Source organism: Gadus macrocephalus, chromosome 11 (assembly GCF_031168955.1).
Source record: "Gadus macrocephalus chromosome 11, ASM3116895v1".
Classification (NCBI taxonomy): Eukaryota; Metazoa; Chordata; class Actinopteri; order Gadiformes; family Gadidae; genus Gadus; species Gadus macrocephalus.
Window position 1 is genome coordinate 10816874 of NC_082392.1, and position 27848 is coordinate 10844721.

General features: G+C 43.9%; 1 protein-coding gene across 2 annotated transcripts in view; it reads right to left on the reverse strand.

Annotated features, from left to right (window-relative positions):
• The window catches only part of dgkb (diacylglycerol kinase, beta), a 55390-nt gene that overhangs the window by 9638 nt on the left and 17904 nt on the right, over window positions 1-27848 (reverse strand). For both annotated transcript variants that reach the window (XM_060064707.1, XM_060064706.1), the window contains 12 exons: window positions 27401-27489; window positions 26632-26748; window positions 26199-26297; window positions 25340-25441; window positions 23877-23950; window positions 22337-22411; window positions 17756-17841; window positions 16941-17030; window positions 15948-16108; window positions 10651-10715; window positions 1480-1570; window positions 232-427 (listed from right to left, as the gene is read on the reverse strand). In XM_060064707.1, coding sequence (XP_059920690.1) covers window positions 232-427; window positions 1480-1570; window positions 10651-10715; window positions 15948-16108; window positions 16941-17030; window positions 17756-17841; window positions 22337-22411; window positions 23877-23950; window positions 25340-25441; window positions 26199-26297; window positions 26632-26748; window positions 27401-27489 — 1245 coding nt within the window. The remainder of the gene's footprint in view (window positions 1-231; window positions 428-1479; window positions 1571-10650; window positions 10716-15947; window positions 16109-16940; window positions 17031-17755; window positions 17842-22336; window positions 22412-23876; window positions 23951-25339; window positions 25442-26198; window positions 26298-26631; window positions 26749-27400; window positions 27490-27848) is intronic.

The following is a 27848-nucleotide window of genomic DNA, read 5'->3' on the forward strand; positions in this document are numbered from 1 at the left end:
GTCATCCCGTGTGTCTAAGGGGTCTTGAGTTATTTGGTTCACCGGAATGATCTCCATGTAAAGGAGATATTTATATTTTTTGTAAAATACTTTATTTTCATTTTGTAAAATGTACTACTATGTTTTCATTTACCAGACTACCAGCGAATGAAGAGACATGTGAACAAAGATCAGGGAGAGGTTTTGGCATCTTTCTCAAGGAGGTAGACATTGGGGATCGAAACGCAGTACCTTGGACCGCAAACATGAGCTCCTTTGGGTCCAGCACCGTCGTCCTCTTGTCTTGGGCCTTCTTGGCCGCCCTTCGGTTGACCCTCCTCTTTTTGCTTTCACCCCAGAGGTTGGAGCCGCCGTGCATGCTGGGAATGTTGAGAATGGCGATGCCCTCAAGGGAGATGGTGCTGAGGTCCAGGCTGATGCCGTCACACTTTCAGAGAAAGATAGACGACAGAGAAATAGAAGATGGATAGAAGATAGAAAGATAGACAGAGAGGATAAGTAGAAGGGTAAAGATGGAGTACAGAACAAAGAAAAAGGTCACATAATACAAATGTATTCAAAAACGTATCCATGGTTGCTTGACTAAAGAAAAGGTATTTAGTTATTTAATTGAGTATTCTAAATGTTTAATAGGATAAAATAACAAGGCAGTCAACTGTCACTTCTTTATCAGCAAATACATAGTTGAATGGAACTTTACAAGGATAAAAAATTAATCCCAAACAATCCTTTCCATTATCTTAATGTTCCTTCAACAAAACCTGACTTTAAAGGGCCTGTCATGGTTAAAACCAGCACTTTCCCCTTCAAGCCCTGTCCTCTAACAGGGCTTGGATCAGGAAGCCCCCATTTTGCAAATATCCCTGAATCAATCAAGTTCCTTCCACCATTGCGTCCAATCTGTATTTAGATCAGTATTTAAAGTCAATGGTTGCTCGCCTTCCAGTAGTAAGTACCCATCCAACATTAATTAATAAAGACCTCTGCACTGTGTGGACACCATTGAGGAGTGGTGGAGGTGGTTGCGGGGGTGACGGTGAGTCGAATTGACGCTATCTTCATTATCACTCAATATCGCACGCAGCAGGGTCACGCAGGGCTAATTGCCTGTGTGTTAAGCTGAGGTTCAGTGTGAGTGGGGCGGGGGTGTGGAGAGACACGGAGAGAGACTGAACTGTGTCTTATCACGTCAACACGCCTCCAGCGCCACCTTGGAATTGGATAAAATAGGTTATATCTGTAAATAACTCTGTAAATAACTTTTTTTGTCCTGCAATTGGATTTAATGGATAATGTTCCATTTAAAAAGATGGAAACTACGTCGAATTATGGTGGAGCTCCACACATGTTAACAAAAAGAACAATTGTAAAACTGGTGAACAAAATCAAAACGAGCATGTGTATATCTTCTTTATCTACTTAATCCCCAATGAGGGTTTACAGTGCAGAAAAACACACAAAGCATGTGTTTCGATTTACCTCCACCTCCAGAAAGTCGTGCAGCTTCTTACACGTGGCAGAGAAGGTCTCTGAGGTGCCGAACTCAAAGTACCACAGCTTGTTCTTTGTTCTGGGAAACAAGACATGGGGTAAGTTGCGAAGGGACCAGAAGGAAACAGGAGAGCATTCTTCCCTCGCACATCAAAAACCAAAGCTTGTCCAATGAGAGTGTTTCACTCCTTTGTTCCCCATTTCAACCTCCCGGTCTGACGAGAGCCTTTACAAGTACCGTTATATGACGGCAAACTACTACTATTTAGCAATTTAGCTGACCCTTATATCCAAAGCAGCTCTCATGTTATTATTATTAGACAGGGTTAGACATTGCATTAATGAGGGGGTAGGAGTTAGGCATTTTGCTCAATGATGCCTGCATAATACAAACTGTGGACATTTGGAATCGAACACAGAACCTTTGCGCAGGGAGTCAAACACTGTGGACTATTCTGCCCCTTAGTAGACTGCCGTTCTTGGTCGATATTCACCATGCATGAGACTTTATTCTTCTTAAGCAGGCATCGCTTAGAACTTAAGGACTACAGGAAATACCCTCCATTATAACAACTGACAACAATTACAATTACTGCTCATTAATCACCCAGTCAATGCATAATGCGCTCCATTAATCACCGTGGATGCGTCATAAAGACACAGCGTAAGCTGATTATGTCAGGCATAGGGGATCGTCTGCAGGCATGCGTGGCCACCGTCGGGGGCCCGGTATGGGGGCCACCAGAGGCTAATCTACCTGCTCCCCCTCAATTAACAGAGGACTGGGGAGCGGCTCCCCTGGCCGCCCAGTAGCAGGACCCCCTCCCTCAGATAAGGCCGGTGATCGATGGTGAGCCACCATCTGCCCCTGGAAGGCTGAGGGGACAAAGTGTCTCAGAGTCACGGAGACTAGAAGTAGAATAGGGCAGCGGTGTCCCCAAGTGAAGTACAAACTGGGATAAAGATGTATTTATGACGCCCTGGAGGGGTGTATTTGAAATGTGAAGACCTTTTCCGAGACTTGACACTTTGACAGGCCGGTATTTGGTTTATTTTATGGAGCATGGTTGATGATTAGTTATGAGCATGTTTGACATTTGATTGTCACAACACTGGTGTGTTTCAATACTCAGGTACATTTCAAGCATGTGTTAATGGTCATCACACACTGGGGATACCGAGTGTTAAAAGAGAGGTTAAGAAAGGAAGAATGGCAGAAAATATTGGTGACAACTAAGAACTCACCTACATTTTGCACAATGTATCTTTTCCAAAAGTGACTCTACATTACATTTAAAACCAACAAATAACGCTCATATTATCACAAAACCACCGGCCAAAACACGGAGATGGCAGAATACCCCCAGAGATACACAGGTGGTAGAAAACCCCAGACTAAAAGAAACAGCAGACCATTCAGCCATTCATCCCCTGCTCCGAGGGGTGGGTAAACCTGTACAACAACAGTGCTGACATGCATAACTGCGCTCAGTAAAAAATGGGGCAGCCGTGGCCGACCCTGAGCCCCACACAGGGATGTATTCCTATACGCAGAGCAACAATCTCTGCAATATTGATTTATTCATTAGGGCTTTTGTCAGGACCATTTAGCCTTTTTACAGATGAGCTTTCATTAGGCTAGTTGCAAGGTAGTGGGACCACGCGTTGATTTATAATGTGCAACACGGTCAATAGTCCAGGGATGAGGGATGGGGATGCGTGCAGGAGGAGGATAAAGGACTGCGCTACAGGGCAAGCTGCTGCATGTCTTACAGCATGGGGCACGCAATGGGATGACCTCTGCCTCCTTCTGTCTGTAGCGTGAGGAGATGTGGTAAAGATTCACAATTAAACCGTAGGCAGACACAGCAAATACAGCTACATTTTACAACTTTACAACTGCGTGAAATAAAGCGTAATGCGATGTGAGCATTTGACTCTCTGAGCGTAAAGAGTCTTCTTGGTTGTTTTGTGGTTGGCATAGGCATGGACAGAGATAAGGCACAACATTTGACCATCCTGTCGATTCTCTCCACTTAAACTAACAAGGGCACCATGGCAACAAATCACCTTCTTATGTCCCTGTTCATTAAGTAATTAGGAGCATCCTATTGGCTGCATCTGATTCTCATTTGTTATCGGTCGACTGCTGGATAACCCTGGACCGGCCTGACGGACAGGCCGGGCTGGGCCGGCCAGCTGACCCAACAGAACACTGATTGATTTCCTGGAAGATGAGGATGTTTTCAAAGGTGAATTGGGTGGATCTTACATTAGCGTAAGTATAATAAAAGTCACTTTTATGTTCCGATTTATTCAAGCCGTCGACCGGCGGGGTCTACATTTTTGCGAAGCAACTGTGCCCTCCTTTTGAGCAGTATGTTGTGAAACAGCTCCCCTTCTCTCCAGATAACCGCGCATAACACTTTGGCTGTGCTTTAAAGGCGACTATATCCATGCAAAACGACACATTACCCCATTCATAATGTAGTGGTGAACATGGGACACATGTTGTGTTAATGTGCCCGCCGCCGCCTACTACAGGCGCCAGCCAAATGTGCAAACACAAATCTGGTAAGAAGGACAACCAACAACCTAGTGCATATACAAACGACTGGGCTGGTCGGAAAAGAACAACACAAAGACCATGATGTGGAGCCGGGGAGCGGAGTGTGGCGGCTCACTGGGAAGCCCCTGGGGTTGGGCCAGCTGTGGGTGCTGCTGATGATGTCAAAGACCTTGTTCACACCTGGCCTTTAAAGCACGTCTCTCAGGTGATCCGATGATGACAGCCGGCTGGGTAAAAATACACGTGTGAACGCGCTGGAGACGCATTAACGACTCATTACGATAAAGTCATTCTCGCTGGCGTTCCGTCTTTTAACGATTGGATCGGGGTGGTCAGGGAACACGCAGAGTCACGTTGTCAGCGAGTGCAAACACGTGATCGTTTAAATGCAGTTGTCATGGAAACCGCATCTGAACTTTTCTCAACAGTCTTACAGATGACCTGAAAGGGCATTTGTTTCGAAACGGCGAAATAAATGTGAGTAGCTACCTACTGTGTGCTCAGACGCAAACAGTTGTCTGCTTTTTAAGAGGTGGCTGGTTTTAATGAAGTCTATTCTGTGATTACCAAAAAACATGTTTCCTAGGTAAATAATAAGTCTGTAATTAGTAAATTAATTACTACTTTTAATTTCAACTTGACTTTAAGGATAATCACACCTTTATTTTATGCCAGACTGGCTAGCGGGCAGATTGAAACTAAAAACAACACAGAGATACTTCCCCCGGTAGCCTGGCTGCTACACGTTAGCTAAAGCGAAACACAAAGGCACAGCACTGAAAAAACTAAAATCTGTGTTTTAACAAATTGCCCCTCCACACCAAAACACGTCGCCGCTGTAGTCCGAGGCCATCAGTCAATTTGCTGCATGGTCACCAACATTTGCTGTGTTGACGAGATGAATACGCCTCGATAGTACCGCCGTTTCACCCCGGGCCAAACTTGAAATGCTCTCTTCACTGGTCACACTTGGCAGCGGCCATAGGACCATTGATTTCCCCAACCCAACCCTCCTCTTCCTCTGTGACACCTAATCTCACCCGGAATGATCTACGACCGGAGTTTTCACACTAATTCCTTCTTGATCAGAGGTGATAAATATCCCATTGACATAAGCAACTCTGTGTGCGTTGCATGGATGCACTGTTTTGTTTAACGCAGCACCACCTCCAGTGACTCTGACTGGCAGCTTGAGAAATGATGGGCCCGTGTTGTGTTGTATTGTCTTGCCCTTGTGTGTTTCCTACACACCGCTAGAGGCCTGCACAGAGAGCACCCCGTCTCATATGGACGGCAACCACTCGTTGGTCTGCTGGAAGTGGCCGTAGAATGGAAAAACCTATGTAGCTCTATGCAGCGTGATGGTACATCATTTGATACAGTTGCATGTGGTCACCTTAGATTAGTAGCAGGGTCTTAACAGTTTTCCCCTAGAACTGATTCTATTGTTCATTCAGGGGGTAAGTCTCTCCAACCCTCTCTTCTTTCAAATCTGCCCTCAAAACATACCTTTTCACACTAGCCTTCCCCACCTAACTCCCACCTTATTCTTCATGTTTAACCTCTGTTTTTCTTTTATTCCTAGTCTGTCTTGCATAGTTTTGATAGGGCAATATGTAAAGCGTCTTAGAGTGCCATATTAAGCGCTATATACATTTCATTTATTATTATTATTATTATTAAGAGAGTGTAGTAGTTACAGTGAGGCTCTCAGCCTAAAAGGTACTGGGTTCCAGCAGCCGGTCCTGCTTGAACAAGAAGCCAGATCTCTACCTCCTGTGTAATGCCTTAATGCCCTGCAAAACTTAATTCACTACAGGTCACTTTGAATAAACTAAAATAAACAAACTGCCAAACAGCGGTGCACAGCACACGCCTAGCTGGGTTGTTTCGTTCGGGGGTGGATTGAAACAACGACACCAGGCAACAGATTCAAAACAAAGAAATTGGTGTTCAGTATTGAAACACTGTCGGCAGGCAGCAGATCAAAAACAACTTAACTAAAGTACAGCAGACCACAGACACGTGCCCAGTGCCGGTGATTTCCATGCAGAGCAAACAGCGGTGATAACTTAGTAGTGCGTGGCGGTGAACGTGGCGCAGGCTGCACAGGTCCACAGCCCAGTAAACACCAGCTCAGGTTTCCCCTGCTGCTCGGCGATATTTTCATACAGCCCTCTCCAGCATTTAGTTTGGTTTGGTTTGCTTAAACTTTGGTCATCACAACGTGTATGGCGTATTATGAAGCAGCTGGTGACTGTGCAGGGGCCAATAGGTTGTGCGATTGTGGGGGGGGATTGGGATGTCAAAGGCAATGTGAGACAGTGGTGTTAGAGGCATTCTTAAAGTATATTTTACTATATGTTATACGTTATGTACAAATGGGGTATTCATTTTCATCATGTGTGTGTGGTTTGGGCAGTGTGTGTTCTAGAGTGTTTGTGTGTGTGTGTGGCTTGTTTGAAAATATGTGTGTGTGTGCGTGTGTGTGTGTGTGTGTGTGTGTGTGTGTGTGTGTGTGTGTATTTGAGAGTTTGTGTGTGTGTGTGTGTGTGCATGGTGAGGGGGGGCTTTCTTCCTACTGGGAACGTCCCAGTGCACGGGTGAGATGTCTAAATTACACACACATCGCCATTAATTATAGATGACACCCTGGACAGCCAAGCGATTACATCCTTAAACGAGGTCCGAGAGTGTGTGAGTGTATATGTGTGTGTATATGTGTGTATATGTGTATATGTGTGTGTGTGTGTGTGTGTGTGTGTGTGTGTGTGTGTGTGTGTGTGTGTGTGTGTGTGTGTGTGTGTGTGTGTGTGTGTGTGTGTGTGACATGCCCCACCCGGCACGCGGCTGGTCTTTGATGAGCGCACTCATTATGCTAAAGAGCGCCGCATGGCGGGCTTCCCCGCGCACGGCGGAAAGGTTAGCGCAGGAGAGGCCAGTGGGCGCGTACGGCACCTTTGGATGAGGAACAGGCCTCGGGGAGAGCCTCAGATGTCCTCAGGCTTAAAAATAGACATCGATTGGTTTGGGGAACCCATCTTACCTGTTAATCACAGGTAAAAAAAAATCGAGCTCTATATCTTTACCAGGCGAGTGCCGTCCACGTGGACAGGTGGGGCAGCGAACTACTTGAAAAAGCATGCTCCCCAAAAAATTGGTTGGCTACTGATCTTTATAACTCTCAAATTATACCTACAGTAGCTTTAAATAAATGTCAAATGATTGACATACAAGATGACTTGGATAAAAGCATACATTAAAATAAACAAAGAGTAGATTATATTCAATTGTAAAATGAGTAAAATAGTAACAGGTTGAAAGGGACGACACAGGCTAAAAAAGACAGTGCGGTTGTGTTTCCTCTGGTTTTTTCCTGCGTCCTTCAAACGCTTCTTTTCTTGCCTTCATTCTTCCTCAACCTTCCGTGACTCGGGGTCTCTTGGAGTCAGAGATTAGTGTAATTACATGAGAGATCAGCAGAAAAAGGGGGTGGCAGTGGAGTTAAGGAAAAGGAGAAGTATATATTTCACAAGGAGAGAGAGGGGGGGGGGGGGGGGGGTTGTGTTGCGATTGTCGCGAGGTCGACTGATTGTCTGACTTTTAATCCTGGACCTCATTATCACCTCCAGGTCCGGCTGAGCCAGTAAATGAATCTATCTGCCGAGTGTCAAATCTTCACACCTACGCCCCGATAATCACCCCAAGGTGCAAACTCAGAGGATAGAGATTGATAGAGATAGAGATGGAGAGAGAGAGAGGGGGTGGAGGGGGATAGAGAAAGGGAAAGAGAGAGAGGAAGATAGAGGGAGATGACGAGAACTATTGAGAGAGGGATGGAAAAAGGTAGAGAGAGAGAGAGAGAGAGAGAGAGAGAGAGAGAGAGAGAGAGAGAGAGAGAGAGAGAGAGAGAGAGAGAGAGAGAGAGAGAGAGAGCATGGGATTTCATCAAGGAAACCAGTTCATTCTGCGATTAAGAAAAGCAACGAGCCGTTATTTGGTAGCTAATTGGCGCTGATTAAATATTGATGTTTTCTTTAAGGTCATAGCTGGGACAGAGTGTATGGCTTGGATAATCCTGTGTTCCACTGGGATCCCACAGGGTCTTTGAAATCAGGCCCTTATGATGATACATGAGTTCCTAGATGTCAACAGCAGCTATGCTTATTCGCTATTCCTTCCGATTAGATGTTTTTTCATTAGCTGTATTTGTCATTTTTAGTTATTTTATAATTACTGGATGACATTTGAAAGATGGACATTAAGAGCAGAGGATTATGTGGCAATTAGCCCCAATGAATGTACAAGTAATGTGTAATCTATAATGAAGTCATGTGGAATATGAAAATGCTTTTTTGCCTGGACTATATTTTCGAAATATTTATAATTTATAAAAACATATTTTCACCCATTTTGGATCACTTGTTGGGGGGTTTAAACTTCCCTTTAAAAACAAAAGTATCACAACAAAAAGTGGATTCTTTTTATAAAGATTAATTTGATTTTAATGCAATATAGTGCTTTTACGAAAAAGTATTTCCATTATATATACTATAAAAAGGTATTTGTGAACTAACCATTTTTGGAGAATAATTATGTGTAGATTATTCATATTATTTTGAGTAGTACTTACACTAATACTAATAATAATAATAATAATAATTAATTTTATTTGTTAAGCACTCTTCATTCTAAGCAGAATCTCAGAGTGCTAAAGGACAAAAGGACAGTTTAAGAAAATGTATACATTTTTTAAAAAGCAGGAAATGCCTTTATGAATAAAAAGGTTTTTAGGCCAGTCTTAAAACAGTCTAGTGTCTGTGTTGCCCTTAAGTGGTCCGGGAGGCTGTTCCACAGTCGAGGTTGTGGAACAGCCTTACTAGCGATAATAGTGGTAGTAGTAGTATTAGAAGTAGTAGTTGTTATACCAGTAGTAGCAGTAGTAGTAATACTAGTAGTAGCAGTAGTAGTGGCACAAAAAGCAGGATTGGAAAGAGCAGTCTATTTTGCAAGCATAATAGCCCAACCCTAGTGTCTAACAATGGCAAGCGTTTAGTGGTCACGGTTCAGTTCCTCCTTAATAGAACTTCATTCTGCCTGAAAAAGCTCCTCCAGTTGAAACAATATGACTCCATGATGAGTTGCACTATGTCTCCATTGGGCATGAATCCCCCTCCACAAATCTAACCAAATCTATGCTACCTTGAAAAACTATAATCATGCATTATTGAATTGGAAAGGATAGTGCGTAATAGAGAGATCCTAAACCCATTCCCTCCTGTGAATTATTCATTAAATTCAAATAACAGATGGTATAATTTTCTTAAAATATCTCAATCATTTTTCAAAGGGCCAACATTTTTTGTTGAACAACACAAACCACTCTTTGTTGCGTGCACCATTGTTTTCAAAAGAGAGCACTATATTTGACCAGGACAAAGTGAAAGTGAAATGGTCAAAGATGAATCATGAGTTTTAAGCTCTACCATCAAAAACATTTTTGTTCGAAGTAAGGCTCACCAACTCTGTAGTTTGAGCATCGCTTGGATATTCAGTGATCAGTAAACGGTTTAACAAGACAATATCACCACGTAGTAATGGTCTATGACTGAGCCAAAATCTGTACAGAGCTAAAGTGAACTCCAACATGGTGGAGCATAAATGTGACATGTCTCGCTCGCCCCTTCCCCTCAAAAAGGCTCATAAGTATTTTCGAATTTCTATTGAACTTCCCTTTTTCCAGAGTCACTTTGCAAACCATGAAACCCATGGAACTGTAGCAAAAGTGCTGCTGCATAAAAAAAAACACGGAGGCTTAAATGTTCTGCCAAGCCCGGGCTACAACGTAATTAAAATACGATGATGAGAACAAATGGGATTATTAGTCCACAGTGTGTGTGTGTCATCACTCTGGACTGATCCATCGAAGACGACGTCAAACAAGCCAAGCAAATTCAATTACACCCGCAATTACTGCGTGGCGCTAGTGGAGACGTATGGGGGGATGTTAAATATTGATGGGAGCATGGCTGCTGCATTTGTTCACCTTTCAGAAGGTGATCACGTCTCCTCAAGGTAATCACAGATGCTAAATATGAACCCTGTCAATAAGTCACCTCGGGGGGGGCCCCGACGTGCAGCGGAGAAGCAGAGTGTTCTGGGGCCGTTGTCACGTCCGGCCCACTCTCTCTGTGGGTTAACGGCGTATTTCAGTTGGGATCAGTAACAGGGGGATTGAGCTGGAGAATCTCAGTTGTTGGTTGGTTATAGTGGTTGGTTAAAGACCTTGGTGCTAAAATAACAACTCTACAGAAACACGTGTAATCAATCGTGCTCTACATCCATCTTATTCAAATAAATGAAAAATGTTGGATGGTTAGAGTTGGCTTGAAAATTAAAATGCTATTAAGTTGATTTATTTGAATTGGAATTATTGTCATGTTTTTCATGTTACTTCATCAACATGATTAAAACTAGAGACACAGATAACCAATTAGGCATGACATCAGCTCGACCAGTCCTTACTTGTTCAACCCAGCTTCAGTAGTTAGTTAATGGGCTGTCCCCAAAGATTTCTGTCCTCCGCTCACCTGCTGTTGAACCTCTCAGGGTGTTTCTCCCTCATGATGTGGAAGCGGTGGGCAATGGAGGCGTCCTGGAAGAGACACACAGAACCACAGGACCCTTTACTGAGGCCTTGAAATGCATTTCAGATTATTTTCAGCGGCCAGAGAGAGCCACACCCGGTGAACTGACGGGGTGGTCGGGGGCCGTGTTTGATGCAATGGTGGTCCCTTGCCAAACGGTGAACCATGTTTTTGTTTTCAAACAAGAGAAATTGCAATGAGCCCTGTGTTTGTAGCATCTTTTGGTTTTAACAGGGTGTCTTGATTCAGAGTACAGGAGTGGAACATACAATTTGTCAGTTTGCCTTTTTCTCCAGTCCTGTAAATGGACTAGTTTACTGTAATGCTGAAGTTGGATTTTCTAATAGTAGTTTACTATTCCTTATTATTTGATACGTCATATGTGATATTTTCTATTATTGAGATGAATCACAACCAGATACAAGAAGAACGGCAAAATACATTTGTTACACAAATGGTCCAATGTGGGCAATTGCAACATGCTGAGGAAAAAAAGAATACATTTGGATGCAAACATGGGCGTCAACTTGCAAACTAACTCACAATTTACCATATATTCTGATCGCACCTTTGCTGTGCATATGTTCCATGAATGTGTGTGTGCATGTGCATGTGTTTGTTTGCATGCGCATGTGTGTGTGTGTGTGGGTGTGCGTGTGAGTTTGCATGTGTGTGTTTGTGTGTGTGTGTGAGTATGAGTGCGCATGTGTGTGCGTGTGTATAGGTGCGTGTATGTGTGTGTGCGAGTGCATGTGAGTTTGTGCATGTGTGTGTATGCGTGCGCGAGTGCATGCGTGTGTGTGCTTGTGTGTGTGTGTGTGTGTGTGTGTGTATGCTCCCAGCCAAGTGGAAGGCAGAGGGTTTGAGCCAAGGGTGTGCAGGGTATTGACAGTAAGGCTGACGAACAGCACGGCGTCTCCACACCGGCTAATTAATTAAACACACATCGCGAGTAATCACAACTTCCAACCAACCTACAGGATGCTGCCTTCACTCCTGGCAACCAAGTTGATTTCTCTCTCTCTCGCTCCCTTTCTCTCTCTCTATCACTTTCTCTCTCCCCCCTCGATATCTCTACCCCTTTCTCTTCCTCCCTGTCTCTCGCCAGCCCCTCTGTCATTAAGGTATTTATTTCTGTGACTCTTTTAGCCTTTCCTGTCCCTGCTCACACCCTCTCACCTTCTCTTGTGCAGTGACCCGCAGTGGTAAGCGGGCCGTCCTGTGGCGACGGGTGAGTGCTGCTACCCCATCGCCGCGCTACACGCTAACCGTACGTTTAACCGGGACCCAGAAGATGCAAGCAGAACCGCTCCCAAAAACAAGCTCACCCATGATGTGTTGATGCGTTATTTTTAGAGTTGTGATGTGTGGTGTAAAGTGTTTTTTGAATAGGGACTCGTCAGGGTTTTGTGACGGGGGAATACAAATTGAGGCTAGGATAGTGTGGTCCACTACAAGCCCCTGTGCACTGTGCTCAATACCCGATCCCTTCCTGTATGCATCTTTCAGCAAGACGCCCTACCCCTGCCTGTTCATTTTTTTATTTATTCTTATTATATAAAACACCCATGCTAAATGATCATGTGTGATGTAATGCATTGAAAGAAAATGACATGAAAATGGCAGGAAATGTCCACATGTTCAAAATAATGCATTAAAAGGACAGCAATGAATAGTTGGTTGGTCTACCTATGACAAATCTTGACACTGTGAGTCAATTAAGATAAAACAAAAAAACGATATATTATACAGATAATTCAACACTGTCAAAATAACTATATCAAAGAAAGTAATAAGGCCTTTGTAGTGATAGAAGCAAGTGATTAAAAACCTAACATGGCCCTGATCCAAAACGGAACAAAAGTTTGTAGGCTATTGTGAGTAAACTTGACGCAGTTAACTTTTTGGGCAGCACCAAAGCAATCTGTTTACAAGCCCGTCCTTCTCGTGTAGCGATTCAGCAACAGCCACCACAGGGATAACCCCCTGCTGGCGCTCTGCAGTCCAAATTTACCGACGCCAAAAAAGCGTGAAAAGACCAAAAAATCAATTGTGCCTCTCTTGATGTCTTTTTAAGATGGCTGTGAGTTGAAGACCAAAAGAATCTCACGAGATCCCCGCAGACGTCGGGCGGCGTCGAGAGGTGAGATGATGGAAGTGTTGGGTTGGAAGTGTGTAAACTTGATTTTTCTTACAAACAAGACCATAGCTGAAAACAAGAGCACCGAGGCCAGAGGAGGCTGTGTCCCCTTTGGTTTCAGCCCCAGTGTTTCTATTGGTGTTTCTTTTCTTCTGAGGTCTGCTACAAGAGAAACAGAGCGACTGCAACCGCTCCAAACAACAGCCCCGAACAACAGGGAAGAGATAAAATGCAACGTCACTCGTGGAGCGCAGGTTGATGTTGTTTGTGTGCCTTAAGGAAGTTAACAGTTAAGTACTGGCTCCTTGTTAACATGTGTTTCTAGTTTCTGCCAATGATGTTAACCAACAAGACCGTTACAAAAACACATTTAAACTTATGGTATCAAGTGTACCATCAAAGGCAGAATGTAATGTACTGGATCTGATACCCAGAGCGAAAGAAGGAGAAGGCAAAGAGAAGAATTACTAAAGGGGAACAGGGGGTGCCTCTATCTTTTTTACTTGAGAAGCAGATGTGCATGTTTCCAACAGAGAACAATGAAATTATGTCTATTTTAGTGTCAAGGCACCCAGTCTAGCTGTGTTTTCCTGTGATGGTCCCAGTCTAGAGCATGGCGAGTCCTCCAACGGGGATCTCAGATTCAGTAGAAACAGTGGCATATCTGGTATAATGGCATTTCCCACAGAACTCTGTGGTCCATTGTGCTTCACATAGTAGTTGTAGTAAGTTCATCCATCATCATACTCAGGACACGTACAAATCGTATAAGCCTTCAGGACACAGGATTGACACTACCCCACCCCCTTCACTAGCTCCCCTCAAAATAATTACCATTGTAAAAATCTGGTGCTGAAATTAATACGGGACGTGTGTAATGTCCTCCCATAGCTCAAAGTTTGGCTCCAATTATGGGTGGGGCGGGGTTGGTGGTGGTTGGATGTGTCTTTCATGGGGGGGATGGGGTGTGGGGGGGAGGGGGAGAGTAATGTCTTTGACAAGGGAGTGCGACGGCAGGTCATTAGAGCGACGGGTTACATTATGCTAGCTGATCTCTCTCTCTCTCTGATTAGCCCCTGCCTCTCGTCTCGGCCCCTGATTGAGATCATTACACGTCACGTCACTTCCACATCCTCCCAGAGGGAGCGCTTCATTAATTCTCCCAGTCCGATCACCGAGTCGAGTCGTCTCGCTGTAGCGTGACGAAGAGTGTCGGGAGGTTAGCTTACAAAACCGTTGAGGGAGGGAGAGAAAAACCCTGTGGGATTTGGAATAGTAATGGCAATTTCTTGTAAGGGTTTCTTTTGTCAGGTAGCGATGTCACATTTGTTTTCTGTTTGTGTATCAGAAAGATCATTGGGCAGCATTTGTGCATCATCCTAATTTCAAACGGATGATTCTTAAAGGTGAGGGTACAGGCGTTGAAAAAAAGAAATGGAAAACTATAAAAGAGTTGATCATCACAACAGTGCTTAACCAATCAAAGCTAGCAAGCACTTTGCCGGCGCCGCTGCCGCCTGATTTACTACAATGTCATTACAGAAACAATCTCACGTCATCTGCATAATCTCTGAAACATTATTAGCTCGACTTTTCACACAATCTTTATTATATTGTTATTTTCGTGAACGTGTCACAAAACATTGCATATCACACTCCAATCCCATGGAGAACCCCGAATCTTCCTAATCCCCCACAAACGACTTCATTTGCCATTGCCGTGGTCGACAGGCACTAATCCCGTTGTTAGCATGGAGGTGAGGAAGTTATAATGACTTCACAAAGTAACCCCGGACGGAGTACTTTTTATTTACCACTCAAAAGGTTATTTGATTCTGGATAACTTGTTGTTGTCCTTGTTAACAACATGCTGTGAACATCTTTTGTTTGTTATTTAGATGTATAGAAAGTTAAATAGTAGCAAAAAAAATGACTGAAAAATAGAAAGGGAAGAAATAATGAAATAAAGAAAAAAGAGCCAGAAAGTGTAAACAGAAGGAAACACAGCGAGAAAGACAGAGCCAGCGAAATAGAGAAAGTTAACGGATGATAAAAAAGAAAGTGAGGCAGGTGACCCCATGTGCACGTATCGTCCCTTTTCCTGCCAGACAAAAGCCTTTCTGCTGCTCCAAATCACAGCAAAAGATTTTTAAATGCTATTTCGCACAAAAATATAATATGAAACACAATGTGTAATAAAAAACAAATGCAAAAATATAAAATAAATTAAAGTTAAGTAGAACTTTTCCTTGATGCCCAGTTTTGTACATTTGCATGTGACAGATTCTTTAAAAAATAATATTTTACTCACACAGCACAGGTGCATTGGAGAATAGGAATATAATCCATTTTCTTCCCATCAAAACCGAAGACCCGCCACCCATTATCCTCTAATAACGTCATTACATTCAGCCACAGTTATTTGACTAACATTTGTAGGACCATGCAGCACTTATGTCGCTGAGACGTACGAATGCCACCAAATGAGAGATCCCCCCACCTTCCAACACCTGCAAATGTCAATTACCATATTTCCCTTGACATTTATCAGTAATGACCGGCATGATCCATGCGTAATCAGTGTCATTATGTGGGACTAGGGCGCGGGTGCCGTTGGTGGAGGTTGTGTTCCGTGCGCTCTGCCTAAGTCTGTGGCAATGGCCACAAGCTGACAGCCGCTACACATACACACCAACAGGCTGCCCTGGATCAATCCAGCCTTGTTAGTGCTCAAGTACATCTCCATCAACATGGCACTAGAAGGTCCTCCAAGTTCATACAATAAGGAGTGTTAGACCGTTGTGTTTTGAAAGAGGGGTGTTGGCCCTCAGCGCACTTTTGTCGTTTTTTATCTATTCAATTGAACTACAATTTATTCATGAAACTATCTTTTTTGTATTTATTTAAGAACCGTTCCAATTTTTTGGGGAATAATATCTAACCTAAATATTTACATATAGTAATACAATAAATATCTGATAACATTCAGTCAAAACAGAGAGACCTGATATTATTATAACATCCCCGTCCAGGATGTACCATTTTCCCTGGTTCTCTTATCTTGCTCATCGTCACGTTGACGCCGGCAGGCCTCACTCACCACGCCGATGGAGAAGTAGTTGTTGATGATGCTGTAGGGCGCCGGGTCTCCGGGTTCCTCACGGTCCGACGGCGTCACGTCGATCCGCCAGCGGTCTAGCGTCACCTCGGCGCTGGTCTCGATGTCCCGCAGGATCTTCAGCAGGCTCTCGCCCTCGTAGCCTTCAGCCACCAGAGAGAGAGCGGGATGGGGAGAGAGACACCCGGTGTCTGTGTGAGTCGTCGAGTCCAGCAGAATGGGTTTATGGGGCAAAGGCCCAACGTAAGACAAAGGGAGTTTTGTTTGCAGTGTAGTTGTGTTTAGTCAGTGAGACAACCACTTTTCTTTAAAAATAAAAATACAGAATAATAAATAAATGTGCACACTCAGACATACTGTATATATATATAATACATATCTAAATAAAAAGGGGATTATTAATATTTATTATTTAAAAAATCTGAAAGAACCATGATGGGATTTTTAAGGGTAAACACTATCTGCAGCTAACTGCTGCCAGGAGTTCCACACATCTTGACACACACATCATGGCATTACAAGTGTCCTCTCTCGGACGCATACAACAACCACTGCACTGACTGTGAAATACAGGAATTATGATAAATGGGATAGTGTGCATTATATATGTATGTTTTGGAAAACAGGGTCGTTTTGTGGTGGTTTCGTTGTTCAATAATTAAAACTGGGTCTCACTCTTTCTGAGAAATTTGGTGTAGAAAGTGAAACTGTAGCAATACAACTGCACAACGTCATATTATCAAAAGCCAAGAGTAGTGCGTTGGAATGGGAGGATGTGATTAGGTTGGTTTCAATCTGCAACCTCAGCGCTAATGGCTACCTCAATCTTATACAGTTGACCTTTTAGTAAAAATAATTTGATAGGGTGTTGGTTCAAATATTGGTGTGTCAATATTAGATAATACACATTATTACAATCAAATAAACACAACAAGTTGAAATGAAAATAGCAGGTCCTGTGAGGAGTCTACCTACCTCCCCCCCAGCGCAGGCAGCGGGCCAGGTCATTTCCTGTGCCAAGAGGAAGTACACACACGGGGGGGTTCCTGTTTAGGTTGGCCTTATCTGTCATGGACGGGGCAAAAAGAGAGAGATGGTGTCAAATATAAATATCACAGACTCCCCGTAAAGCATTGAGAGACCAGTTTCAAATCCAACCCGACGGACAGGTCTCGATCCCTCTGTCCCTACAGAGACACAACCCTGTTCTCCAGGATCAGCGGCTTGTTTTAAAGCAGAGGTCCAAAGGAAATGTCCAGAATGTTGGGCATCTTTAAAGACATGCATTCTGCCCAAGGCATATTACCTCCTTTTGCTTTGATTGATAAAAGATTGCAGCAATTTTTTTGGAGTAGCAGGGAACAGGTCTGTTCAGGTCTGAGCAGGTCTGGGAGACAAATAGAATCCAGAGAGGTGATTCTTTTTTCTTCAAATGATTACTAATATGTTTTATTTTCTTTCACCCACCTCAGATAATCACCCAAATTGACCAGCTCTGAATTTGGCAATTTTACTATATCAGTCAGAAAACGTGCTGTTTTGCAAAAACAAATGATAACAAATACAGCCCAAACCCCCTCACCCCGTCATCTGTTTTCAGCAGATGAGGGGATGAATAATTAAACCAAAAAAAGACAAATCACTGAATAGTTTGTTTGGGAATCTGTATTTTCTTATTAAAAAAATTCCAGTTCTGTTTTGAAATGGAAACTTGAATGGCGGTTGGGTTTTGGTGGTGTTGGTGAGGGGGGGGAGTCTGGTGTTTGATGTTCTGTACTGTGCGTGGTTACCGATGAAGTCCAGGATCCAACCAACCGTTCCGTCTCCGCCGCACGCCAACACGCGGAAGTCAGGAACGTCTCTGAAGAAGTTCAACCTGTCAACACAGAGACAATGAGATGTTAGCAATGCACACACACATAGGAGTACACGCACAGACACACACAATCCCAGAGCAGACTCAGGCACAAACACACACACACACACACACACACACACACACACACACACACACACACACACACACACACACACACACACACACAACCACAACCACACTACGCAAAAATAATTTTCTTCAATGAGTATGGAAACTCTTAAGCAGGCACAGCTTATTTCAAATTTATTTTTAAATAAATATAATCTGTTTTAAAAACCACATCCAAGCCTAATTTATTAGCGCCTCCCTACCAACAAGCTGCATGTTGCACGGACAGTTCCTCATTCAGTCGGATAGGATGCCTGTTAGCGGGCTAATTGGGTCATTACAGGCAATGTTCAGACCAACGTCTTCCGTTCCTTCACAATAACAACGCACTAACTGAATGAGTCGGCCTGCAGCCTTCGCATGGTGGATAAATGATCCGCTCAATTACTCTCCAACTGGGACTGAAAACCATATTAGACTCAAAACAGACGGCCGTCGACATGAAAGGCAACTTGGAGCACATTTAAATACCGAGAAGAAGCAAACACTTAATTTGCCGTAATCGCGTTAGCCTCGCAGCTAATTGACAGCAGGGTGCGCGGCTGCCTCCGCCTACAGTGTTCGTCACCTATGACCGGTCACCCCGCTAATACGTGCACTTGAGGAAACATTAACAAGGTTATGACGAGGGATGTACAAGGTCATCCGGAATGTTCCAGGGCTTTCAGGGGGAGCGAGTGCGGTGACTCGCCTCGTCGCAGAGAATAACGCAGGGTTCAATACGAGTGATCTTGTCGCCACACGCATGAAAATCAATAGGAAGCAGAAGACAAAATGGCGGACAAGGTCAGCCGCTCGACCGGGAGCGGTGTTGGCAGAGTCCTCGTGATGCTATGCCAGAGAGACGGTATTAAAAATGGAATTTGGATATGCCCCTTCATGCCCAGTTGGCCGTGCATATGCCATTGTATATTCATATTTTTTGCACACACGCATATTTTTTTTTTCCCAAAACCTAAATAGAGCCAAACAAGGCGCGAGCACGGCGGTTCCATGAAAGCTGATGGACAGCGAGTAAAGAAGCAGCAGAATTCTTATGCATGTCAACAGTCCTTGCCCCGTCCTTTAATCACAGGTGTGGACAACAACAGTGCCGGGCGATACCTGCTGCCTATGCAAAACAGATGTTAGCGTCCGTATGCATGGTCACATCGCAATGCGGGTCGGGTCGCATCCGTGCACACGCTCGCTCATGCACGGCACCTGGGGAGCGGCTGGCTAAAGTTTAAGGTTCCTAATTGTCTGTGCCCACCCGACTGTTGGTCCAATCACAAAGGCCTCCTCCCTTGCAAGTGATCGTGGCAATTATGTGTGTGCAGTGTGAGAGCCGCCGGCGTGTAGGGGTGTTAGCAGGGGCGATTCTAGGGTCAGAGCTTTAGGGGTGCTGAGCACTCAATGAGCGCCACTGCCACACCACCCACCCTTTTTTCACACAAAAACAAAAAATATGTCTATTGAAAAATAACTTTATCATTTTAACATTGGTTCAACTAACTCAAAAGTTTTTTTTTCTTTTTTTGGAGCCCTTTCCAGAGCACCATCTTTATTGTGACAGTTCACACAGCCCCCTGTGACAAACACAAAACCCTCTTCACTCAGCTGGTTTTACTGACCGGCACACTCCATGTGCCTCCTTTTGTATCAACAGTCATTAGATTAGATTAGATTAGATAAAATTCAATTTTATTGTCATTGAACAAAGTAACAGGTACTTGGACAACAAAATGCAAGTCATCTTCTGCAAATTATTTACAAATGGCCATCTCTAATCTACTTGGTTGCACACCTGTCTGAACTTTCATAAAACAAGCTTCACATCTAGAGCAAGAAAAAGAAGGTAAACCCAAAAAGTAAAAAATACTTTACCCAGGACTTGAAAATACTTAGAAATTGAATACATACAAAAAGAAAGAGAGGGAAATCTTTGATAGTACTTCCCCTGAATCCCCATCTGGCTCTTCCATGTATGCAGGTAATACACTCTACTTTGGGAGAGTTAATCTATGTCGCCGAACTTTGAGGGTGGCAAACCTGTCAATGACCCTTTGGTGTTCAATTCTTTCAAGCAACTCCTACTCAATGGACATCACAGCTAGGTGCTGGAGTCTGCTTTGGCCTGTGGTCCTCCTGAGCCATGTATGGAGCCGACGCAAGGCACTAAAAGACCGCTCACATGTACAGCTGCTAACTGGTATTGTCAAGGCAACCTGCATAACAGCTTTCAGTGAAGGGAACATTTCAGAATCTAGGAGTTTGTACACTGCTAGCATGTCCTGAACTGTACCTGCCTCACTCTTGCGCTTTCTCCTTCTCCATCTTTCTCTCTTTCCCTTTACACTGACAATAATACACAAATATATTGCAGGAGAGTTGAGGTCAGTTTGTCATGTCAATTTTTTTTTATGGAGACCATTTACAGATTCTAAGAATATGATCAAAGGCACACAGAGGCGTGTCATTTTAAATATCTTTATTATTATTATTATTATTATTATTGGGCTTAGAAACACAATAATGTTTTAATCACAAATTCCTTTCACAAGAGAAGCTGTTCTCCATTGCGGGTTTGAAAAAAGAAAGAAAGCAGGGGACCCTTGCCTACATAAGTAATTTGATAAAACATAGAGATAGCTGGTTTATATTATGTTACTTTAGCTTAACACTTTTCAGAAAAAAAAGAAAAAGATCCCTAGTCTCTCACCTGAATCCGTCTTTTTTCTTTTAAAGAATTGTCGCATGTCCATTGCTCACTGGCAGGCCACACACACACACACACACACACACACACACACACACACACACACACACACACACACACACACACACACACACACACACACACACACACACACACACACACACACACACAGAGTGTAACGCTAGGAGTTAGCATATACTACTACGCCTGCATGAATGTTATGTGATTATTATTGTTGCAAAGCCTGGTTCAGGTTAAATCCTCTGTAAAACATGAATGAATACAGCAAAAGAAAAACATTTAACTTTAATTATTGTCTAGTTTGATAGTCAGACACAACTGAAAAATAACTGATATAAATCTATGAATAAATAACAATTTATTAAAAAAGCCAGAGTGAGTGTTTTCACACATACTGGTGGTATACAGTGCTATGTCGTTTCGTTTTTCAGCTGTACACACGTATGTTTTCACTCGGGTCCAAACGCCGCACCACCGGCAGGGCTTCATGTTTCCATGACGACGCACACACACCAGAAAAGACACGCCTGACGTCATGTTGACATGACTCCCGATTGTTAAAATGAGTCTCAAAGTAACGATAAACTTTAACAACAGAGACACACGTACGCACTACACAGGTACTTGTGGCGCTGCTGTTTTTGCTTAATAAATGGACCGCTCCAGTTCGACGGTAGCCGTGCTATTGGTGCTAACCGGGCTACTGAGCTAACTGGTCAACGGTGCCTGGACTCCAGCACTCACCGATATATGGTATCAGAATCGGAACAACTCTAGGTAAAAGGAAAGAAGTGTGAGACACAGCTTTGGAGCAACTTACTTAGTTGATTCACAACACTACAACTAAACGGATCTCACTCTGCGTGAGTCGCGCTGGACGACGGTCGGGCTGCGGAGCGTTGCAGGTACAGAAGAGAAGGAGTGGGTGAGAAGAGGATGATACCAATTGCTAAGCGGGGATGTTTTCATTTTCGTCCTTAACATATTCCTTTTAAACCACAAACTACACTACAGAGTATGTTTTGGACATTATTTAACAATTTCAAAGACAATCTTTCTTCACATTTTTTTAGAATAACAACATTTCTTACTCCCAAGTTTTAGGGGTGCTGAGCCCCTTTTTAGGGGTGCTTCAAAAAAAATGGGCTAGCCTCGCCCCTGGGTGTTAGTAAACACACTTCAGCGTATGCCACATGATGGGCGAGGCAAACATAAGGCGATGGGACGATAACCATGGTCGAGAATGCCCCGCATTGTCTGTCTGTTAATCACGCCTAGGGTGGTCCTACCGGGATATGTTGGGGGTTACGCCCATTGTGCGTGAGGATTGTCTTTGTGTGTGTGTATGTCAGTATGTGTACGTGCGCATCGTCATATCTGTAAAATCGTTTATCTCAAGATTTGATGTATTGTCTTTTTTATTGAGTGTGTTGTGTGCATGTGGATGGGAATATATGAATGATTATAAGCATATCTTCTCCTGCAATGGGAGAGTGTGTTTCATTGTGTGTGTGTGTGTGTGTGTGTGTGTGTGTGTGTGTGTGTGTGTGTGTGTGTGTGTGTGTGTGTGTGTGTGTGTGTGTGTGTCTGTCAGTGTCTGTGTGCACATCTTTTTGTTAATTCATCGCCACAATGTGGCCCCTAAAGCGTATCTGAATGACTTACCCCGGCATGGGTCCGGTCTTGGCCAGGTTGTACACCTGTCTCGGGTTCAGAAGGTACTGGAACTTCCGATAAATCCTGGAGGGAACAAAAAAAAGGGCGAGAATCCAGAATCAAGACAAAAAAAAAAGAAACGAAAACGAAACGTTAACCGATTCATCCAGAGCCAAAGAATACGGAAGAAAAAAACATATCTTCACAAAGCTCCGTCCAGATTCAAATAGCGGGCAGCTTAGGGCCCCGAGCCACGCGGGCGTATTAGTGGGACGTTTTGTCATATTAGCACAGACACAGACAAATATCCAATCATAGGCTGACAGTGAGCCGGACCGGGCAGCGGGGTGGGCCTCAGCCAAAAGGGCCTTGAGGAGGTGGCCATTAGAAAGACTAATTTATTTTAATTTCAATTTCATTACATCAACTAGCACAAGTCATACTTTGATCTCATAATTTAAACAGATGAGTCTCGCCATAATAGGGCGTGGACGAATATGTTTCAGTAATAACCCAATTAGCCCTGGGTCAAATAAAGGAGGTCGGGTGGTGGTGGTGGAGGTGCTGCGTCTTACTACCACTACCACTGCAGGCCAGGAGCGTGACGGAGCAGAGTGCTTAGGGGGCGGAGGGGGCGCTCCAGCACACAGACACTCCTGGGGTAGTTGGTGTGCTGGAGAAATGCTACTCTATTTCTAACTCCTGGACAAGTCATTTAGAACAGGCTTTCATCCAAAGCGACTTACAGCTAACATTCATTCATTCATTAAGTATAGCTCCTTAATAGTAATTAAGGAGCAGGTAGGGGTTCAGGGGCATATTGCTCAGGGAGGCCTATAGTTTAGACTGTGGAGATTGGGGGTTCAGACACTGAACCATTTGGTTCAGAGTTAACCCCCCCCCACCTCTTTGTATCTTCTTCTCTCTGTATCTCTCTCCCTATGTATCTATCTCTCTGTATCTCTCTCTCGCTGTATCTCTCTCGTTCTGTATCTCCCTCTCTCTCTATCTCTCTCTCTGTATCATCCTCTCTCTGTATCTCTCTCTCTATATCTCTCTCCCTATGTATCTATCTCTCTGTATCTCTCTCTCTATATCTCTCTCCCTATGTATCTATCTCTCTGTATCTCTCTCTCTATATCTCTCTCCCTATGTATCTATCTCTCTGTATCTCTCTCTCTGTATCGATCTCTCTCTTTGTATCACTCTCCCTACGTATCTCTCTCTCTGTATCTCTCTCCCTATGTGTCTCTCTCCGTATCTCTCCCTGCATCTCTCTCTCTCTGGATATACCTCTCTGTATCTCTCACACTCTCTCTCCCTCTCTCTCTCTCTCTCTCTCTCTCTCTCTCTCTCTCTCTCTCTCTCTCTCTCTCTCTCTCTCTCTCTCTCTCTATCTCTCTCTCTCTCTCTCTCTCTCTCTCTCTCTCTCTCTCTCTCTCTCTCTCTCTTTCTCTCTCTCTCCCTCTCCCTTCCAGGCCAAAGCCAGGCTCATCAGAGGGTTCTGTATGAGTCCTGCTGGTGGAGGTGGACGGTAGCCAGGGCTTACCTCTCGCCTTGCTTGCCCCCACTTTTAGGATTGACAAACACCAGCAGAGGATGAGTGCCCTCTAATGTTGTTATCTACAAACAGAAAGAAAGATTGATCAGGGTAAATAGACGGTTCAGAATCCCTTTATGCACTTATTCCCTACCCTAGGTCGGCAAATACTATAAAGACTACCGCCAAATATTTTAGCATTTATTGTGGTCGTCATTGATTTTCTCGCTTAACAAAAAAAAAGGACGCAGCGAACCCATCGCTCTCAGAGTGAATCAATAAGTCAACAACATGACTCATAACTCAGACGTGGCTCCCAAAAGTTTTTAATGCCACCGCCCCCCTAACCAGAGCTTCATCGGCGGTGTCCGGTCTGTCCACCAGGGACGTCGCTTTCCTGTCGCTAACTAACCGTCAGCCGGGCTGACGCAACGCTGCTGGAGGCGGAGCTTACGACACACACACACACACACACACACACACCACACACACACACACACACACACACACACACACACACACACACACACACACACACACACACACACACACACACACACACACACACACACACAAACACACACACACACACACACACACACACACACACACACACACACACACACATACACACACACACGCACACAGACACTCACACAAACGTAAACAATCCTCTAATCCCGAGGTCCCGTTTGAATACGACTCCTTCCTGCCATTACGAGTTGTAAGGACTCGGCGCGCTCTTCCTGACACAGACGAAGTGCTTACTGTACGTCCCCCCCTCCCCCCCTCCCCCTGGTCCCCCTAACCCCAGCTGGATTAATGAGCCCCCTGTCTGCCTCGCCAGTGATCCATTACTTCCTGTAATTATAAATAATAATCCTGATTATTACGCTGCTTTGCTGGCCTGAGGCAGAGATGGATGTGAGGGTCGGGGTATGATCCATGTGTGTGCTGTTCTCTCTTCTCTGCCAGACACACCAGGGCCGGACCAATGAAGGGGGCCACAGAGGACACCAGATAGGGCTCTGTCGTCGCGATACGCTCGCCTGATGGACGTGAACGCATGGTGAGGTTGGGGCCGTGGGCAGGTGCTGAATATACATGGAATGGGAGACTGGGGTTTGAGTGTTCTCCATGACAGTGTTTCATTCATTTAATCTGATAGAAATCCGTCATATGATTATGACACTCATAGTATTCTTCAGATTTTACGTCTCTGAAGGCCTGTTTTGTAAAACGTATTCTGTGTGCTCTCCTCTGGACTACGATGACCAACGTGTGAACTAAGGAACGAGCAAAGTGTTTTTTTCAAAATCACTTCTTTAATTCTCCCTGCATATTATCCTCTTGAGACAAAACGCTGACCCTGGGTTCAAGGGACCTAAGCGTCTGAGTTGTCTATCTCCAACAGCACACTGAGAAGCGTTTCAGGCGTGTGTGTTAATAATGAGGATGCTTTGGCGCTTCACCTGCAGGCCCTGGCCATCCACGGTGACAGAGTTGGCTCTCTGCATCTTCCCTCGGCTTGTCTGGCTGCATCTGGAGTCCTTCCGCACTGTCGACTGCCTCTCCTGCAGCGGGGGTCAAAGGTCAATGTTTAAGGCTGAATTTTTCATCAAGAGATGTTGATCAACAATGTTGGGTTTGATTGCATATTGTCGACTGCTTTAATACTTTCAGCACTACGGAAATACATTTCAGTATGTTTGAGATCCAATTGAATAGATGAATTGCCCTGTTCATAGGTGAAATATAGTTATTGGTTTGATAGTTATTTAATTTTAAGCTTTTGAATGAGTTGTGTTGGTAAAAAAAAATGTAAATGTACCAGAATGATATAAAAATATATACTTTCATTTTATGTAATTAACCTTTATTTAACCAGAGAAAGAATACTTGAGATTAAAAGTAATATGTTTAGGAGTGCCCTGGCCAAGTATACAGGGTTAGGGTTAACAGATTCGGTCATTATGCATTTCATTACCAATTACAAATTAATTCATAACATTTCCGTGGAGGCAATTGCACAATCTTCAAAAACACAGATTCTGCAATAAAACTAAGCCGATGCATTGATCGACCATAGTGTGATTGCAGGCTTGTGGAGGGTGAGGAGACAGTGTTTAGAACACAATCATCTGAGACCGAGGATCGGTTGCATTTGTGACCGTCTACGGTACAATGCCCCTTTTCTTTTCAATTATCTTTTCAAACATCCCTTCAATGACTTCCCTCTAAGAAAAAACAGTCCATCTCATTAGGAGTCATTATGCGAGACAGGTGGACGTTGCAGCCCGGTGACCTTTAACCCCTATAACGAGGACTCACCAGCACCACGGGACAAATGGTGTTAGGCGGTAGGATGTGATCTTTGAGGGGCCCGCAGTCGCACTCCGGCTTCACATGTGAGGCACACTTGTTATGGAGCTGGAGGAGGAGGTGAAGACAACGTATTAACAGCCAGCTCCTCGCTACCAAACAACAATCTCAATCGTTTCAATCACACCGTACATTTCCAGGCATGCTTTTCTGTTTTTTTCCCCCCCTCTTTTTTTCTTTGTGCATTAAACTGTGACGTTTGTGGTGGCGTTCGTGTCAGCCGTCGACGGTAAACAAGTGTGTGTTCTGCCGGGTGTAAATTGGCGACGGGGTACGTGGAGAAGGCAACAAAAAGGTGCAAAAGCATAAACTCTAAACAAGAAACAGTAGGAAAATAATGAGGCAGAAAGTCTGTGTGCCATCTCCCTGGGTGTCCACGCACCGTGATCTGGCACCAGACGCAGTGAAGCCCAGTCAGACCCTGGTAGCACTTAATGGTCTTGTGACACTTGTCACACTTGGTGGGGCAGTTCCCCTCCACCCAGAAATGGTGCATCACCTGCGGAGAGGAGACAGGGGGGGGGGGAGATGGAGAGGAAGAAGAGGTTACAGCAGTTGTTTGCCGTAAGACAAAGACATGGGTAAGAGCAGGAAGGAGGACAATCCGTGTTAGTGGAAACATGTTTGGGAAAGAAACAACAAAGGAAATAAGGAAAACAGTTGTCTTTCATTCATTAATAATAAAAAATAAACAGACAAACAGAAGAAATCCAAAGAAAGCTAGAAAGGAAAAAGGACGAAGGGAGAAACAATGGGCAAGAAAAAGCAAGCAGAGAAAATAAGTGAAGAAAGGCAAACAAAGAAAAATGGAACTGACAAATGAAAGACAATAATAATGAGGAAGAAAGAACAAAGCAAAATTATAAAAGATGACAAACGATCGATACAGAAAAGAGGACCCATTAATAGGGTACAAATAACAAAATAAAAACGCCATTAACAGAAACACCAGCTTGAAAAAGAGAAAAAGGACAAAAAGCATCCAAAAGCAAACAAAGCAGGTTCTGGTAAGCAGCCGCAGTGTTGTGGAGCTTAGCGCTGTAATTATCAATGCTTAGTGGCAGATTGAGTCGTGTTAATTCTATTAGAGGCAGAGGGTCCCTCGCTCTGATCCGTGCGTGCCTGCCCGCCAGCTCTCTAATCGGACACACCTCCGTGTTCTTCTTGGTCTTGACGTAGGTCTTGATGCAGGACGCCGGCGCCCGAGCCACGCAGCGCTCGTGGACCGTATACTTACAGACTAGAATGATGAAAAGAGAGGGAAAAAGGACATCTTTATTATGACTGTAACAGTAACGCAAGTGTTTGTGGAAAAGGACAACAACACAACAGCAACAAGAAAAACTAAAGCACAATTAAGAATCAGAGTCCATTTAAATGTATTCTTTTTCACAATCACAATTTTAACATGTGATCCCTGCCTGTAAAGCACTATATATGGCCAGATTTGTTCTGTCATTGGTATGTTGTGTATTGAACGAGGTTTGCGTAATGCAATCTAAGAAAAGTTACTGAAATGTAATAAATGTATAAATAAATATATATATATATTTGTCTCTGTGAGGTCGTTTGAATGTGTCCATGGGTGACCAACCTAGT